At 46.9% G+C, this 16809-nt stretch overlaps 1 protein-coding gene across 1 annotated transcript; it reads right to left on the reverse strand.

Annotated features, from left to right (window-relative positions):
* Window positions 1-4792: 4792 nt before the first annotated feature.
* Window positions 4793-6754, reverse strand: LOC135374423 (uncharacterized; the record flags this gene model as incomplete). Its single annotated transcript, XM_064607383.1, has 4 exons — window positions 6566-6754; window positions 6419-6501; window positions 5848-5994; window positions 4793-5050 (listed from the first exon to the last, which is right to left on the reverse strand). Coding segments are annotated over exons 1-4 (677 nt in total), but the record flags the coding sequence as incomplete, so codon positions are not given.
* Window positions 6755-16809: the final 10055 nt, after the last annotated feature.

Raw genomic sequence — 16809 nt, forward strand, 5'->3', positions numbered from 1 at the left:
AGTTTTTCCAACGGAAATGGAAAGCGCATGTTCGATTTAACCCGAAACATCACTGAAGGCGTCCAGCACCACAGCGGGAACACATGAAAAAAATATGCAAACAGCGCCATTTTGGGACTCGCAATTCGCCGGACGCGCGTATATCAGCGCTATGCGGGCCGTCGTTCAAAACAAGAAGGTCGTGTCAGGTGAAAATGAAGGGGTGACCTTATCAGAGGCAGCAAAGTTTGTGCGGCGAGGGAATGTCAAGGGGGCGGAGCAACGACGGTCCGCATAGCGCTGAAATACTCGCGCCCGGCGACTTATGAGTCCCAAAACGGCGCTTTTTTCATATCTTTGTCATGTCTTCCCACTGTGGTGCTGGACGCCTTCAGTGATGTTTCGGGGTAAATCGAACATGCGATTCCGTTTCCGTTCCATTTCCGTTGGAAAAACGTGAGGTGGACTTAGCAAATTAGCCAGATAAATTTTTAAAATCAATTTATTGCGGTTGAAATTTGACAAAATCAGTCTTCTCTGGTGGCAAAAGTGTCGCAAAGACCAATGCAGCAATCGGCATCCTTGTACAATATCTAGATTGTTTTAAATATAATTCAGGCACATGTTACAGTAAACGCCCTGTATAACGCCTTTTTTTATTATTCGTCGACGACTCGAAAATGCGACGCGAATGAGCGTAGTAGTTTTCGTGCAATGTGATGCAATACATGGCAAGAGCAGAGGCCGGATGCTGACAGCATGGCCTCTCTTTCTGGAAATCAGACAAAAGCGTCACACGCAAAAAAGGGAGCCCTCTGGCGACCAGGAGGCAGGCGGACGTCGGCGAGTCGCGCAGAGTCTGTGATCATGGACCCTATTTTATATTTGCCGTTAGCCCATAACGCGCGTTAAATATGTGGCAGCCTAATCGTCATCGACGCTCTTCACGCGCTCCTCACGCGCCTTACCCGCGCCCCAAATATACATTCTTATTGTTATTTTTGGCTATGAAGGTTCTTGCCTCAGTTCTTTCATCTTGGTGACCCGAACTTTCGAACCGGATCAGCTCCCGCCTTCCTCCTACGGCTTAGCTCCCTGCACACAGCGCGCCTCCTCCTTCGCAAGCCGCCAGCCAAAGGATCCGCACGACGGATGTAGTTCCGTATCGGGACCACTGGGTTTTTGTAAAGAAAAAGGAATAAAAACAAAAATCAAACCCCTTTACGTAAAAGAAGAACTAATTAGTAACCAAATTAAACCGGAATGACCCTCGTACATTGCGTGAAACGTATACAAATTAAATTTTATCGCCCGTTTCTTGAAAGCGATCCGCCATCTTTACCGAGGGCCTTCTGATCTAACCCAAGGCATAGTCTCGACGGCCCTGGAGGGGGGAGGAGGGAGCCCCCCATTCTGTAGAACCCAACCTGGAGTAGCCTCACTAAAGTGAGGTGATTTAGCCCAATTCAACGACTTCTGCAGCATGGCCAGTTTCGAATTCGTAAGGCTTTGCACTCCCATCAGACCGGGTTGTTGAAATGCGTATAAAGAAACGTCTAGTCAACAGAATTTTATAATTCTTACATTTTTAGTTTCAGTATATGATGTTCTTCCGCTTCTATGCAATATTTACCTTCCTAACGTGTTCGCTTATTTTTTAAAACAAGTGGTCCCGATACGAAACTACACCCCTGTCGAGATACCACCTTTTTGGCCCACCCACTCTACACTATGGTTTGCGAACATTAAAGCTCAATTCGGCCTGCGTTGTGTATTCTACCATCAAATCTACCATCGTCGTCGGTGCGCTTGGCGCGAGCGAGGCTGCGGAGGTTCGTGACATCATCAACGTCCCTCCGATGGACAACCCGCATGACGCCCTGAAAACCGTCCAGACCAGATGCCCTACTGCGTCGGAACATAAGCGGTTCCGTCAGCTCCTTGACCACCATAAGCTTTCACAACTTCGCCGTAGTATGCAACCGCTATACTGGGCGAGCACGCTATACTTCCCTCGACGAGTCCATACTCCTGGACCTTTTCAGAAAAACAAGCGCCACCTGTGGCACGCAAGGGCTCATGGGAACTTCGAGCGCCTGGAACGTTTACGAGACGGTCCGAGGCGGAGGTACAGGAAGAACAACATTCCCGGTGTGCGCACCAGCAGTGTCACCCGGGGTAAACTATAACCGAAGCAGACGACAGAGCAGTGTCCCTGAAACTTCCCATGCTGGTTTGCGCCGCGCGCTTGGTGGCGCGCATCTTTTTAAAATCGCCTTTTTATCTTTTTAATCATTTAAATCTTTTTCAAATCCTTCATCGCCTGCCCAGCGCAGTGCGCATGATGCACACCACGCCCACCAGCGTTTCCCTTGACGCCTTAGCTGAGACGGCAGGCAAGATTACCGACGCAGACGTGTACCGAAGGGCCCGTAAGAGTCCTGCAATGAACAGCAATGCCGATGAATGCGAACAGGCAGCCGAAGACGTTGGAACCAGCACACAAAGTTGGACATCAGAGATACATTTCCCATTGTGAACTTTGTTCTGTACTTTAAAGTGACAGTCGCATCCGTTTCGGGCGATTTCGAAGCTTTAGTGTCATTTTATTCCTTATGGACTGCTGAACACGCCATCGAAAACCCCACACCAAATAGTGACGTTGTTCGGCTGTTATTCGATGGGATACACGACAAGAGCAGACGACGGATGTTGTTGTATTCCGCTAATCTCTCTCCCAAAAAGTTTGGAAACGTATTTATCTAAGAACCAATCAGGGCGCGGCCTCCAAAATCTGGACCGGGACGCTTTTGATCCGCCGTCGTCTGCCAGCTCTTCAAGGCATTTGGATGTCAACATGTCCGACGCGAGCGAATGTTACCTGTCGTCGCTATCCAGAGATTTCCTCGCTAGGACAGCAGTGATGCAGTAATAGAGGACAATGATCCGTATTCTACGGATCCGTTGCAACGACACTGTATATTAGAGACATCGAGACGAAAATGGTGGCGACGATCATACGCCGTTCGTCAGTTACGAGCAGCTTCTCGATTCAGTGCTTGACAGGCGCCCACTTCAAAAACAGCCCAAATTCCGTTTCAAATATTGCGTCTATCACTTCTTTTTGTGCTGTATTTCACATGAAATGCATGTTTCTCCACAAGTAGCACCCCACTTTTTGTCGCCTGAATTTAGAAAAGCATCTCGTTTGAACCAGTCCCACCCTGCTTATTATATTACGTGAAACATCTTGCTGGCAATAAAATTCTGTTATGTATAAATAATTGGCTGCAACCATTCGCTTGTTCGTTTTGATCATCATCATGAACCAGGTAGACCATTCGTTTCAATCATCATCATGAACCAGGTAGACCATTCGTTTTAATCATCATCATGAACCAGGTAGACTTTAATCACCACGCGTTAAATGGGTTATGAATGATTCCACTAGTGTATCATCACCTACAACACCATCAGGTGTGGCAGCAAGAAACGTATTCTCCTGGTCAACGAAAAGACCACACGGAGTGACAGTGATTTCCATCTTTTCTTCCAGTCCCTTTCCCTTCCAGTCCATCCCTTTTGGGCATGTTGGACTACGATGTTAACTGTACAGGACGAACACTAAGAAGGGTCACACACACACACCAAACACACTTTAGTGGCATACTTTGTATATATGTTGCTTCATGTTTATATCCTGTGTAGAGTTTAGCTTGGTTGTCTTTCATGGCGCAAGGTATATTTTAGTGCTTTTACCCTGTTTAATTGACACAGCAGATTTAAGGATTTTTTTTCTCACAGGTGTCTATGATTCACCAGCTGGATCTGGGGCTACCTGGATGTGCTGTTGCTCGTCCAATCTCCATATGAGGTGTAGCAAACTTACAGGGACCTATCCCTAAAGCGTCGATGAGTGCAGTCCGGCACTTATGCCAGCGAAAAAGGACAGCAACTCGTTCGTCGTCTCTTTCGTGGACCAACTGCCCAAAGTAGCCTTTATTTACAATATATACATGTCCGTAATGGCTTTCCTCATTACAGCCCTTTTGTACATCAAAGAGGTGTCCCGACAGGTAGGGACGTCGTCATATTGGAGAGGGTTGAATACGCAAGGTCACGGGACCCGTCTTCCCTTTGGTACACCGCGACAGTGCGTCTCGTCGCGTACACCAAATCCTTAAATTACTTTGCGGTTGGCCTTCGCTACATTCGGCCATCCTGCTCGCATTTCGCCCTCGAAATGGCTTGAGAACATTTGACTTATGTTTAGATCACATTATTGCATACGTCGCAGAACACAAGGAACAAAATCTGGGCATGTTGTTAACAAACACAATGAATTATAGTGGGCTTAAGGGCATAGAACATCAATAAAATTCTCACTTAGCTCTAACCTTTATCAACATGTGAAGCATACGCTCTAGATGATTCGTCAAAGAACTTATTCACTATTGGTCAACTATACCTTCTACCAGGAACACACAGCTTACACAAGTTGATCTTCATTATACATAGTTACAATGGGAACACAAACTCTTCACATAAATCATTGTCTCACACACTACATCTGAGATGACATAGATAAGTAACACACATAAAACATAATAATAACGTCTGTCAATATGGTAGATTAATAACAACAAATATCGCTAGCAACGCCCCAGCACAAAAAATATTCCCTTTCTTCCTCAGATTCGTCTTCGGCGGTTGTCTCTCCTTGGTCTCGGCATGAAAGCATGTGCGATCAGCATGTGCTGTGCTGCAATAATCTCGCCGTCCGCGTTTTTCGCTTAAATGCGTCACACCGTACGTGTCGTTGGGTAGCACGGCATCTATCACCATCGGCCCCCGGTACTTCTGCTGCGTTTTGGTCGGCTTCCCAGTATGAACGGGAAGACGCTTCACCAGAACAATGTCACCTGCGTCATACTTGGGGGCAGCTCGTCGCCTTAGATTGTAGTAGTGCTCTTGTTTCATTTGTTGCCCTTCGATGGACTCCCGCGCCAGTTGTCTGATTTCATTGAGGGTTCTTTCTGAACCGTCATCGGCGTCCAGTGCTCTCAGCTGACTGTCGTGATGTCGGGCGTTAAATTCGCACAGTATTTGCAACGGCGTCATTTGCGTTGACTTATTGCGTATTGTATTCAGATTGCGTTGGATTTCATCGATGTGCCCGTCCCAATCCTTGTGGTCGGGCCGCTCAATTGCCATTGCAATTCTTGGTATGATTGCTCTGTGCACTCGTTCGACCTGGCCTTTACCCTAGGGTCGTTGGGTGGAGCTTTTGACATGCTGAATGCCCTTCTCTTGGCAAAATTCCTCAAACTGCGACGACGTGAACGCAGTACCGCGGTCGGTAATGATCTTGAGGGGTACGTCGTAGGAATTAACGTAGTGGGTCAACGCCTTTAGCGTGCACTTTGCCGACGTATTTCGGACAGCCTACAGCTGTACGAACTTGCTGAAGTTGTTGACTATGACGAGCAGCTCCTGATTACGCTTAGTACTTGGTTGTGAAGGGACCTAGATGATCTATATGTATTATCTCGAAAGGGCGCCCTCCTGCAGCGTTGGGGTGGAGCACTCCAGCTTTTCTTCCCGAAGTTCCCTTGTGTAGTAGACACTCGATGCACTGTGATACGTGCCTTTTTACATATTTTCGGAAGCCCGGGAACTCTCAAGATCTTGTTCGCAGTCTCTTCCGCATGACTATGTCCCATTAGGTCATGGTGTCTTATGGTTATCACCTTGCGATTACTTTTGGCAATTGCGAACAATAGTTGTCGCTTCCCCACGTGATCTTCGTATGCCCTATACAGTAGCCCATCCTTAAGTACAAAATCGGTTACTTCTCATTTTTCTTGCTTGCTCCTTTCTTCTGGTTTCTTTTTAAGTACTTCAGTTACGTGTCCCAGTTCCGCGTCAGTTCTCTGCACCGCTGAGATCCGGTCTACTTCGTCCATGGTAAAGAGAACATCGAGACGATCTTCCCGATCGCAGTCTGTGTCGCCACTGCATGGGGCACGGCTTAAAGCATAAACATGGGCCATTTTTGTGCCTTCCCTCCTGTCGTATGGTGAATTCGTAGTCTTGAATGAAATCCATCCATCTCGCGATTTGTGGCACTTTGGTCTTCATGGCGTTCATATATACAATCGCCTGACAATCTGTATACACTGTGAAGTGGATTCCCACCAAAAACGCTCGCAGTTTCTCGATTGACCACACAACTGCCATTAGCTCCAATCATGTGGAGTGATATCTTTGCTCAGTCTCGCTAGTCCGCCGGCTGACGCAGTGGACGAGATGCATCTCTCCGTCGTTACCCCTTTGGAGAAGCATCCCCGCAAGACCATCCTGAGAGGCATCCGTATGGACTTCTGTCTCTGCGGTGCGACTGTACAACGCTAGCACTGGCGCGCTGCATAATTCCTACTTCAAAGACTCGAAAGCTCGTTCTTGTTCATCGCTCCAGACGAATTCCTTCTCCTTCTTTGTAAGTTCCGTAAGCGGTCGTGCCTTCAATGCGTAATGTGGCACAAACCTTCGAAAATAACTGGTGAGCCCTAAGGACGCGCCGTACCGCGTGTACGTTTCTTGGCCTGGGGAACTGGCTCACAGCTTCTAGCTTGTCTGGGCCTGGTCGGATTCTATCTCGTGTGATCTTGAATCCTAGGAATGTTACTTCAGGCATAAAGAATTCGTATTTTGCGAGCTTTAGTGTGAGATTTGCTGTCTTAAAAGCCTGCAGCACCTTCTGGAGCGGCTCCATCCCTTCCTCGACGGTTTTGTTCGCGATCAGAACGTCATCAAGGTAACACACTGCGGTGTCAAACCTTAGGTTCCCTAGAACCCTATTCATGAGTCTGAAACACACTGGGTGCATTGCAGAGTCCGAAACTCATGTAGACATATTCGTAATGTCCATCGGGAGTGATGAAAGCTGTTTTCTCGATAGACTCCAGACTCATTGGCACCTGCATGTATCCGTTGGCCAAATCTAACGTCGTAATGTGGTTATTTCCGTTTAGCCTGTCCAATTGATCATCGATTAATGGAAGAGGAAATCTATCCTTTTTTGTCTGCTGATTTACTCTCGTGTAATCAACAACTTTTCGGTACTCTCCATTCTTTTTCTTTACGAGTATGACAGGGCTCGCGTACGGCGATACTGAATCTCGGACAATGCCGGCCTCCTTTAGTTCGCTGACAATGTGTCTCAAGTTTTCCCTCTCTTCGTGTGTCGCATGGTAGGGTCGGCTGTAAACCGGTTTCGCTACATCGACCTCCTCAATGAGCATTGATGTAGTCTTCGTTTTCCCTAACTCGCTAAGTCGCATAGCAAAGCAGGGCCTGTACATGTTTAGCTTCGCTATGAGTGTGTCCATTTGTTCCCGTGGAACGTCTGGACCGACTTGGATATCTTCGGGCGTTATGGCCTCGGTCTCGCCTCGCCGTATTGCTAAAGCAATTCTTTCGTCGGACGTATCCTCACAGAGTCCGGAAGCGGTCTCCGCAATTTCTACCTGTGCGTCGACGGCCCTTCCAAGGCAAAACCCCTTCTTTATGAAAAGTGGGAAATCGCTGTCATTAGCCAATGGGACCCCGGTCACCCCGTCACATAGCTGTGAAAGGCACTCGTGGTCGCTATTCTTGCGTGACAGTATGACCAACGATGATTGTGTCCCTGCATTGGTACACGCCTTTACAAACTGAACTGTGTTGGGTGGTATTTCCACCGATTCTATGCTATGCAACCTCTGCTTGCTTTCTGTAGGCTCCAGTTGGAAATTCTTGAAATGACCGTCTTTGTTTCTGTCATAGAGCATCATTTGGTCCTTTGCCTTTATCATCACGACATCGTCCCGATCTATAAAGGTGCGCCCGATCAATATATCGTAGCAAATCACTCTATCCTCCATGATGTACGCTTACACTGATGCTACTACGTCGTCGACGGCTACTTTGACAGTCGTTTTTTCAAGTGGAACTGTTTTTGCCTGACCAAGTTCAAACAATACGTCGCTATCGTTCGCGGGCTGCACAACGCTGCCTGTGCGAAGAACGATAGACGCCGAAATAATAGTTACAGCGCTGCCCTGGTCGATAGAGGCCGTCCCGACATATTTGTCATTAATCGTCGCCTCCTTGGTGTATTTATCAGCGCTAGGTTTTCCCACACAAAGCGTCTCCCTTGAATTCGTGACGGCTTCTTTACAGTCGCGCCTTCCATGTCCATACTGCTTACATCGCGTGCAGAACTTGGCCCGCTTATCTTTTGGACAGTCCCTTGCTAGGTTGTCTCCATATCCGTTACAGTCAGAACACTTCATCCTACCACGATAGTCTTTCGCGGGCGCATATCGTCCTCCTTTCTGCTTTGGGAGGGTTACTTCGATCCCTGTCATGTGCTGCGCTAATCCCGAGTAGTTCTCTACGTTCTTGATCCAATTCCCGGCATCTTTTCATGTCGTGAAGTACGTCTTCGAGGCACGTGTGCGTCTTTGGCATAAGCATCTGGTACGCATTTTTGTCTAAAGTACATAGCAGAACCTGCTGTTTCGTTTCCACGTCATTTAAATTACATCTCTTGCATAGGTGCACCTTGTCCATGAAATATTGTAACAGAGACTCACCCCTTTGTTGCACTCTTTTTCTCATGTCATCGAAACGGGTGACTGCGCTAACGTCCGGCATAAACATCTTCTTAAAAGAGGATTCGAAGGAGTCCCAAGTCTTACACTCACTAACTTTACTGGCGTACCACGGGGCCGCTGGGCCGGTGAGCTTGACCTGCACGAGCATGAGCTTGGCGTCATCATCCCATTTGCACTGTGTCGCTAGCTGATGAAAGGTGCTCAGCCACTCCTCTGCTTTCCGTTCGTCGCCGTCGCCGCTGAATGCTTGAACCTCTTTGGACAAGTCCGGTAGTACGGCCCTCGCGATGGGTCCCTGCAGCATTACGTCACGTCTTGCCTCCTGCAAGTGCAGATATTCCAGCAGCTGGCTTAGTTGATCCTGTTGTCCGGTCGCTCGTTGGTTTCCCTGTTGTGGGGGTGTCTCCGTAGAATCATGGTAGCTAGTGTCGTTGTGGGTACTTCCGTCATCGTCTTCGGCCGTTGTTGCTACTGAACCGCTGCTTCTCAGTACAGGTGGCATCGTCGGTCCTCGGTCGCTCGTCGTACTTGATACGTCGTCGTCGCCCGTATAGCGACAGGTGGGCTGAAGGGGACTTATCCCACTTCTGAAATTGTAGCAAACTTACATGGACTTATCCCTAAAACGTCGATGAGTGTAGTCCGGCACTTATGCCAGCGAAAAAGGATAGCAACTCGTTCGTCGTCTCTTTCGTGAACCAACTGCCCAACGTAGCCTTTATTTACATAATATACATGTCCGTACTGACTTTCCTTATTACAGCCCTTCTGTGCATCAAAGAGGTATCCCGACAGGTAGGGACGTCGTCATATTGGGGAGGGTTGGATACTCAAGGTCACGGGACCCGTCTTCCCTTTGGTACACCGCGACAGTGCGTCTCGTCACGTACACCAAATCCTTAAATTACTTTGCGGTTGGCCTTCGCTACAGAGGGTACTAACAGATTCAGAAGGATAACATATTCCATTTACATGTTATAACTTACCTTACTATGGATACCAATTTTTTTACAATGCAGTATTTATTTATTTATACCCTCAAGGCATAGCATTACAGATGGGAGTGGTTACACATGGTTTACAATGATCTTATGAAAGTAATTAGGATTAACAGAAGAGGCCGACGACGGAAGGCGGTTCCAATCATTACTGGTACGTGGTACAAAAGAACTCAGAAAGGAATTAGTACAACAATGCGGGACTCCTACCTTGAATTGATGGTCAATGCGAGATGAGATGTATGGCGGTGAGGAAAGCAACTGTTCCTTTAAGGTAGGGTTATGGAAATAAATGGCGTGGAAAAGGGATAATCTAGCAATTTTTCTACGCGCTGATAATGGTTCTAATGACAGTGAGGTCTTCATCGAGGATACGCTAGCTGTGCGGTTGTAGTTTGATCAAATGAAACGAGCTGCACGATTTCGGATCGCTTCTAATTCCTCTATTAAAGTGGAGTGATCGGGATCCCAGACGGATGATGCGTATTCTAATCTCGGTCGGACGAGGGTATTGTATAGTGTTAACTTAAGCACATTGCAGTTTGCAAGAGTGCGGTTTGCGTTATTTGTGACATATTTAATGTGAGATTTCCAAGAGAGATTGGTTGTTAATACTATACCTAGGTACTTGTACGCTGAGACTGATTCTAGCTGAAAGTTGTTAATGTGGTAGGAACGCGTGGAACTAATGCGTTGACGAGAAACAGACATGTATTTGCACTTGTTAAGGTTAAGTTCCATTCCCCAGTGCCTACACCAAGCAAACATTTGTGATAGATCAGACTGCAAAATAGCTGTATCAGCGCTGTTATTAATTTCTCGATATATCATACCATCATCAGCGAAGAGACGGACAGGTGAAGACAGGGAGTTTGGGAGGTCATTAACGTACATTAAAAATAAAAGTGGACCAAGGACCGAACCTTGCGGAACACCAGAAGTGACCGGAAGGCGACAAGATGCACGCCCATTGGCTATTACGTACTGGGTGCGATTGGAAAGGAATGACTCTAACCATGTTAGTACCTGGTGGTCAAGATTGAGGGCGCGTAGTTTGCGAAAAAGTAGGGAATGAGGTACTTTATCAAATGCCTTTTAAGAATCTAGGAAGATGCAGTCCGCCTGTGATCCGGGATCCAAATAGGTGTGTAAGTCATGTGTTAGCGAAATCAGTTGTGTTACGCAGGAAAATGATTTGCTAAACCCGTGCTGGCTAGGCGAAAAGAAACCATGGCTGTCTAGATGCTCTGTGAGATATTTAAACATGATATGTTCCAAGATCTTGCAAGATATGGTAGTTAGTGATATCGGCGTATAATTACTAGCGAGAGATTTATCACCTGATTTATGGATTGGAACCACCTTTCCAATCTTCCAGTCGTTAGGCAGGGTACAGCTTTGCAAAGACTGCTCGAAGAGTGTGGACAGGATGATTGAACTGTACATCTTGGTATTTTTTAAGAACTTTGAATTAATGCTGTCAACACCACATGATGAAGATATCTTCAAAGACTCGATTATTTTGACGATGCCAGGCACACTGATGGCAATCGGGTTCATAGGTGTAAAATTACAACTGGGGTATACATTGGTCAAGTCAGGAATACAACTAGAAAACACTTCGCGGAAAACCTCATTGAAATGGTCAGCACATTCATGGGGAGAAACCGGTTCGCTGTTGGGCAGCTGAAGTTCAAATTTATTATGGTTAGTCGCATTTTTAAAAGCATTCCAAAATTTCTTCGGGTTAGGTGTAAGCATTGATGGAAGAGTATTTCGAAAGAAGGAGGACTTCGAGGTGTCGTTAAACAATGTTTTGTATTCACTTTCCGCTTGTCGATAAGCAGCCCAGCGGGAACACGAGTTAGACAATCGAGCTGCACCGTAGAGACGCTCCTGTTTGTTCCGTAATCTACACAGCCCTCTACTGAACCACGGTGAACGGGGTGATGATTTGATACGATGAAGTGGAATGTGGTCATTGACAAGGCGCTGGGTTTCATTTACAAACATGAACCAGTTGACATCAATCGAGCGATTCTCGAAACCATCCAGGAACTTATCCAGAAATGTTAGCAAACCGTTGTTAATGGCGTCATAGTTTGCTCTCGCAAAATCCCGAATTGTTTTGTGGCATTTTCTTGTGGCCCGTGGTTCGGTACAGGTGTTGAGAATAAAGTGACGATACACGGTCAGGTTGAGTTGTCAACACTAAATCAAGTATGGATGAAGTTGGAGGCGTGACTCTCGTTGGTACATTAACGAGCTGAACGAAGTTAAATTCGGTACATAGGTTGAGGAAACCGTAACCGCACTCTGAAAAAAAAAGGAGTCGTACCGACTCCTTTACGGGGGTAAAACGTCCTAACTCCGGGGTGCAAAATAACACCCCTTTTGAAGAGTATCTGCAACTCCGGGAACTACGGAGTAAAGTTTACTCCTATGGTACAGAGTAAAAGTTATTCCCGTACAGCTCCCTATTTACTCCAGCATATTGGGTGTAAAAGTAACTCCGTTCATGAGGCTAGCGTAACTCCACTGGGGAGTTCTTGTTATGCTACATAAGGCATAAAAGTTATGCCCTTCACCTGGAGTGCACATTACTCCAGTCGTCTCCTCACCTTGAAGATCATGCAAATAAGTGTTGCAAAACAGTATATCTAAATAAGAAACATTTATTGTGTCTCTGATACATATTGGCAAGAACAGAAAAAGGAAGCTTTCAGTGCTTAATATGATCCTCTGAAAACAACTGGTAAGATGCCACAGGTACAAGTACATTCTTGCATTATAAGGTTGCCACACACCCAATGGAACTATCACCTGGCATATACTTCCAACTCCTACAAACAGGAAACAAAACAGTTATTTGAAGTTCATCTGTCACTATACATTAACATATCAGTGCATAGGTATTTGGCATATCGGCATCCACTTTTCTGCTTTTTCATGAGGAAGCAGGGGGAGACGCGCCTTTTGAAGTGCATCTGGCTGAGGCGTAAAGTGCAGTACATGTACTTTAGATTTTTCTTTTTTCTTGGCAGAAGGGTAGTTGCCTTATATGAGAAACTGCTGTCATATGTAATTCACAATTTGGAGCCTACAAGAATCTCTTGCTAAAATAGATGTGTGTATACACTTCCCAATATATCTATTGTAAAACACCTGTAATAAGATGAGCACTTACACAAGTGAAAAGGTCAGATGCACCTCCTTCAGCAGATGAGCAAGGGCATGAATTACTCATGCTGGGTAATAATCTGCAACATAAATATAGGTAATGGAGTCCGAGCAGTGGCGATATGTTACGTTATCATAAGTCAAATACTTTCATAACTAACAATTTCTTGTGCAAACAAACTATGCTAGGAAAATGAATGGTTTGAATCATGTCTGTGCGTGCAAAAAGTGATTGGTGCTATGTCGGTTACTTACTATCTTGTTCATCAATAATATTCTCATTTATGAGCTGATGATTACTCTAACTAGTCCCTTTCTCTTCCTTGCAATGTGCATTCATCCTTTGTGGATTTTTTTTTTTTCTGTCTGCCCAATGTGCCGTGCAAACGACTTGTAAATCTGAAACAGTAACAACAGCATTAGAACTCAACACTGATGCAGTGGCGGATCCGGGGGGAGGGACGGTTGAGCGATCGCCCTCCCCCCCGCTCAAAACAGTAGGTTTGGCAGCGGTGTCCCCCACTCCCCCCACTTAGGGGCTTCGACAAACAACCCCCCCCCTCAAACAACAACAACAAAAGCGACACGGACTGGATCCGCCCCTGCACTGACACCACTTGTCGTCGGCAGGATACACGTGAATGATAATACAGAACGGCGGTAATACCTACCCCATTGAAACTTACCAGTGCAGGGTACCTCCTTACCACAACCTGCACAGTTGACTTCTCATTCCAGAGCCATGCCGATTGATGCTAGCCTTCAGGTAACTTGCCACCTTCGTCACCTGCAGTGCGTTCCATCAAAGCCAGACTATTCTGCAATGCTGTTAACATTAATTAACAAAGCGTCCTATCCAAAATACGATTTCACTTATCGTCTATTTGAAGTTCCTGTTCTTCAAAGAAGTTAGACTTCTTAGGATACAAAGGTCCACTTACGAAAAGAAACTCTCTTGAAGAAGCATAACTGTGAACAGCTACCACATTTTCATAATTCGTGTACGTAACACAGGACGCATACTTACCTGAAGTACATACAGGACGACACTCAGACACATGATTTGTAGTTGTGGCATTCATTGCACTTCAGCACGCCGACGTTGTTCTTCGAAGATAATCTTATTCATCTTTGAGAACGTCGTCAATACATACAGTTTCAAGTTCCCGCACGACAACGGCCAACCGAACGACCGCGCGATGTCAGTGTTGCTAGACTACACAATGAAAAGAACGAAAACGGTCCAAGAATATGAAGACGCCTCACGCTCAACTCTTACCACGGAGTAAAGCGCTGGTTGAATGGAGTTATTAGAGCATGAAAACAAAGAAACGCAGAAACAGGGAGTTGCAATGGTGTTTGGTGAGAGTTAAACTGCATCAAGGGGTGTAAAATTGCCTAATACTCTCGTTCGACTCCTTTTTTTCTCAGAGTGATGTCTGATGAGAATGGGCACAATGCAAGGTGGTGTGACTGACCATAAAATGTTCGCAAAGTTAAAGTCGCCCAAAAGGAAAGCTGGTATCCCAGGATAACGAACAGTAATAATGTTGATTACATCATGTAGACTACTGACAAATGCAGGGTTCGATGAAGGTGGCCGGTAACAGATACCAAGAATGACTCTGTGATAACCACACACCACTTTTGTCCAGACAATTTCAAGTTCACAGGCTACATCAACAACGCAGGATTCAAGTTCACTTGCTATGGCAATAAGCACACCCCCTCCAAACCTACATGCTCTGTCGGCACGGTACACATTGTATGTTCTAACGCCTGGAAACAGTTCCTTGTTCGGAACTTTTGCGGACAACCATGTTTCAGTCAGCAATACAATATCTGCGTCACAGGTTCCTTTAGCCTTTAGGCCTTTTCAGAGCCGTTCAAAAAAGAAATCTAACCATCACGGACCTCCCGCCGTAATCTGGACGGGAGGTCCAACGTCTCTATGACACCTACCACAGGTCAACAGGTCCCCGTCAGCCCTGCCAAACGCCAACGGGTAGGGACCCCTTCCTCTGGTGACCCCAACAACCCACAGATCGTGAATGTTCCCGATAACACCATGGACACTTCGGCACCGCCAGCTCCTCAGCAGACAGATGCGATGAACGATGGCAACCTTGCCACTTCACCTCATGACCCGTTCACCGCTGTCACCTACAAGAAGAACCGAGCCGGCGGTATTCCCATACTGTTTCGACCAGCAACTACTGACTACTCCTTCTGGAAGGTGAATCCTAATGCGGTCGCTAGTGAGATACGCCTGCTAACCCAACAACAGGTTATGCACCACCGTTTCCACCGGGATGGTTCTCTCTTCGTCTCCGTACGGTCCGAAGCAGCCGCCCGCAACCTTTTCTCTGCTAAGTGCTTAGCTGGGATTCCGGTGATACCATCAATACCCCAATCGTACGCCAGAAATATGGGCAAGATATATGATGTTCCAAGAGAATATTCGAACGACGACCTCGTGCTCTACCTTAAAGACGCAGGGGTTTTATCTGCACGGCGACAGGTTCGGCATTCCATAGCAGAAGATGGCAGTGATGTGTTTACCCCGTTACGGAGCGTTATCCTGACTTTTGAACCTACAATCCGTCTTCCTCCCCGAATTGCCCTTGGGTTTCAGACCTTCATAGTCCAAGAGTACATAGAAGGCCCCGTACAGTGTCATAACTGCCAACGATTTGGCCATATTGCACGAAATTGCCGAGGTCCTACACGGTGTGGCATCTGCGCCGGGCCTCACCGGAGATCAGACTGCAACAATAAAAGAGAGCCAAAGTGTGCTAACTGCAAATCCAGCCATCCCGCATCATTTTCTTTATGTCCTGTCAAGACCGCCGCCACCAAGAGGCACCAAGACCGGACCCTACGACTTCTGTCTGACGCTCCTAGGGATGCTAGTGCCACAGTCCCGTCTCGTACAAATGCACAAGAATTTCCTGCACTACCCCCTCGATCTGCACCAGGTGAACGAGGGTCGCTGAACACAGTCGCGGCTACGCCTATCACAAGCCCACCGCCTCCTCGTCCTACAAGTCAGATTACAAACACTTACGCCAGTGTGACGGAACCAGCACGCTCGAGGCGACAGTTACCCTCATCAGCCTCTCAATATATGCCTTCTCTGGGACTCTTCTCAGCGGTACTCGCTGCCCTTAAGGCCATTGTCTCTACTTTTCCTGGTGCGTCGCAACTGCCCGAGGTTCAAGCGCTTCTGGCACTGGAGGCATTATCTTCGCATCAGCATGACGGAATTGTATAAAAAGGCCCTGGCTATGCAGTGGAATCCTCGAAGCCTGCGTAACAAGCTCCCAGATTTTAAATTACATCTACAACAGTACAAGTTCCCTTTCATAGCTATATGCGAACACGGCATGGATTGTACACATCGTGTTAATGGATACAGAATATATCGCTCTCATGATTCCCCTGAGAGCAGAGCAGCGCTATACGTTCGCAATGACCTCGTTGCTGCCCCCATCGGCTCAGTTTGTCATCGCTCTTATGATTACGTCACCAGCAGGATCCGCCTTGGCCCCATGCTGCTAACGGTCGTCAGTATCTATATCCGTCCCGCGGTACAGGTCCCGTGGAGTGACTTCGAACGCTTACTTGGTTCTCTGGAAGCCCCGGCGCTTGTGCTAGGGGACTTCAATGCACATCACTCGGCCTGGGGAAGCCGAAGGACGGACAGTAGGGGAAGGAGGTTGTTGGAGGCAATGGAGAATAATAACATGTGCCTGCTGAACAACCGCGAGCCCACTTACATGCGATCCCCAACGTCACTTGATGTATTGGACCTCTCGTGGTGCTCAAGCGACATAATTCGCCACTTGTCGTGCGCTACGGACGTCGACACTAGAGGTAGCGATCATTTTCCTCTATATATTTCGCACGACAGACTGCCCCTCTCAGCCACTGCTGGACTGATTTCTTTCACAAACTGGAGACGTTTTCGTGCAGGCCTCAGAACATCTGTG

This window comes from Ornithodoros turicata, unplaced genomic scaffold (genome assembly GCF_037126465.1).
Source record: "Ornithodoros turicata isolate Travis unplaced genomic scaffold, ASM3712646v1 Chromosome56, whole genome shotgun sequence".
Taxonomy (NCBI): domain Eukaryota; kingdom Metazoa; phylum Arthropoda; class Arachnida; order Ixodida; family Argasidae; genus Ornithodoros; species Ornithodoros turicata.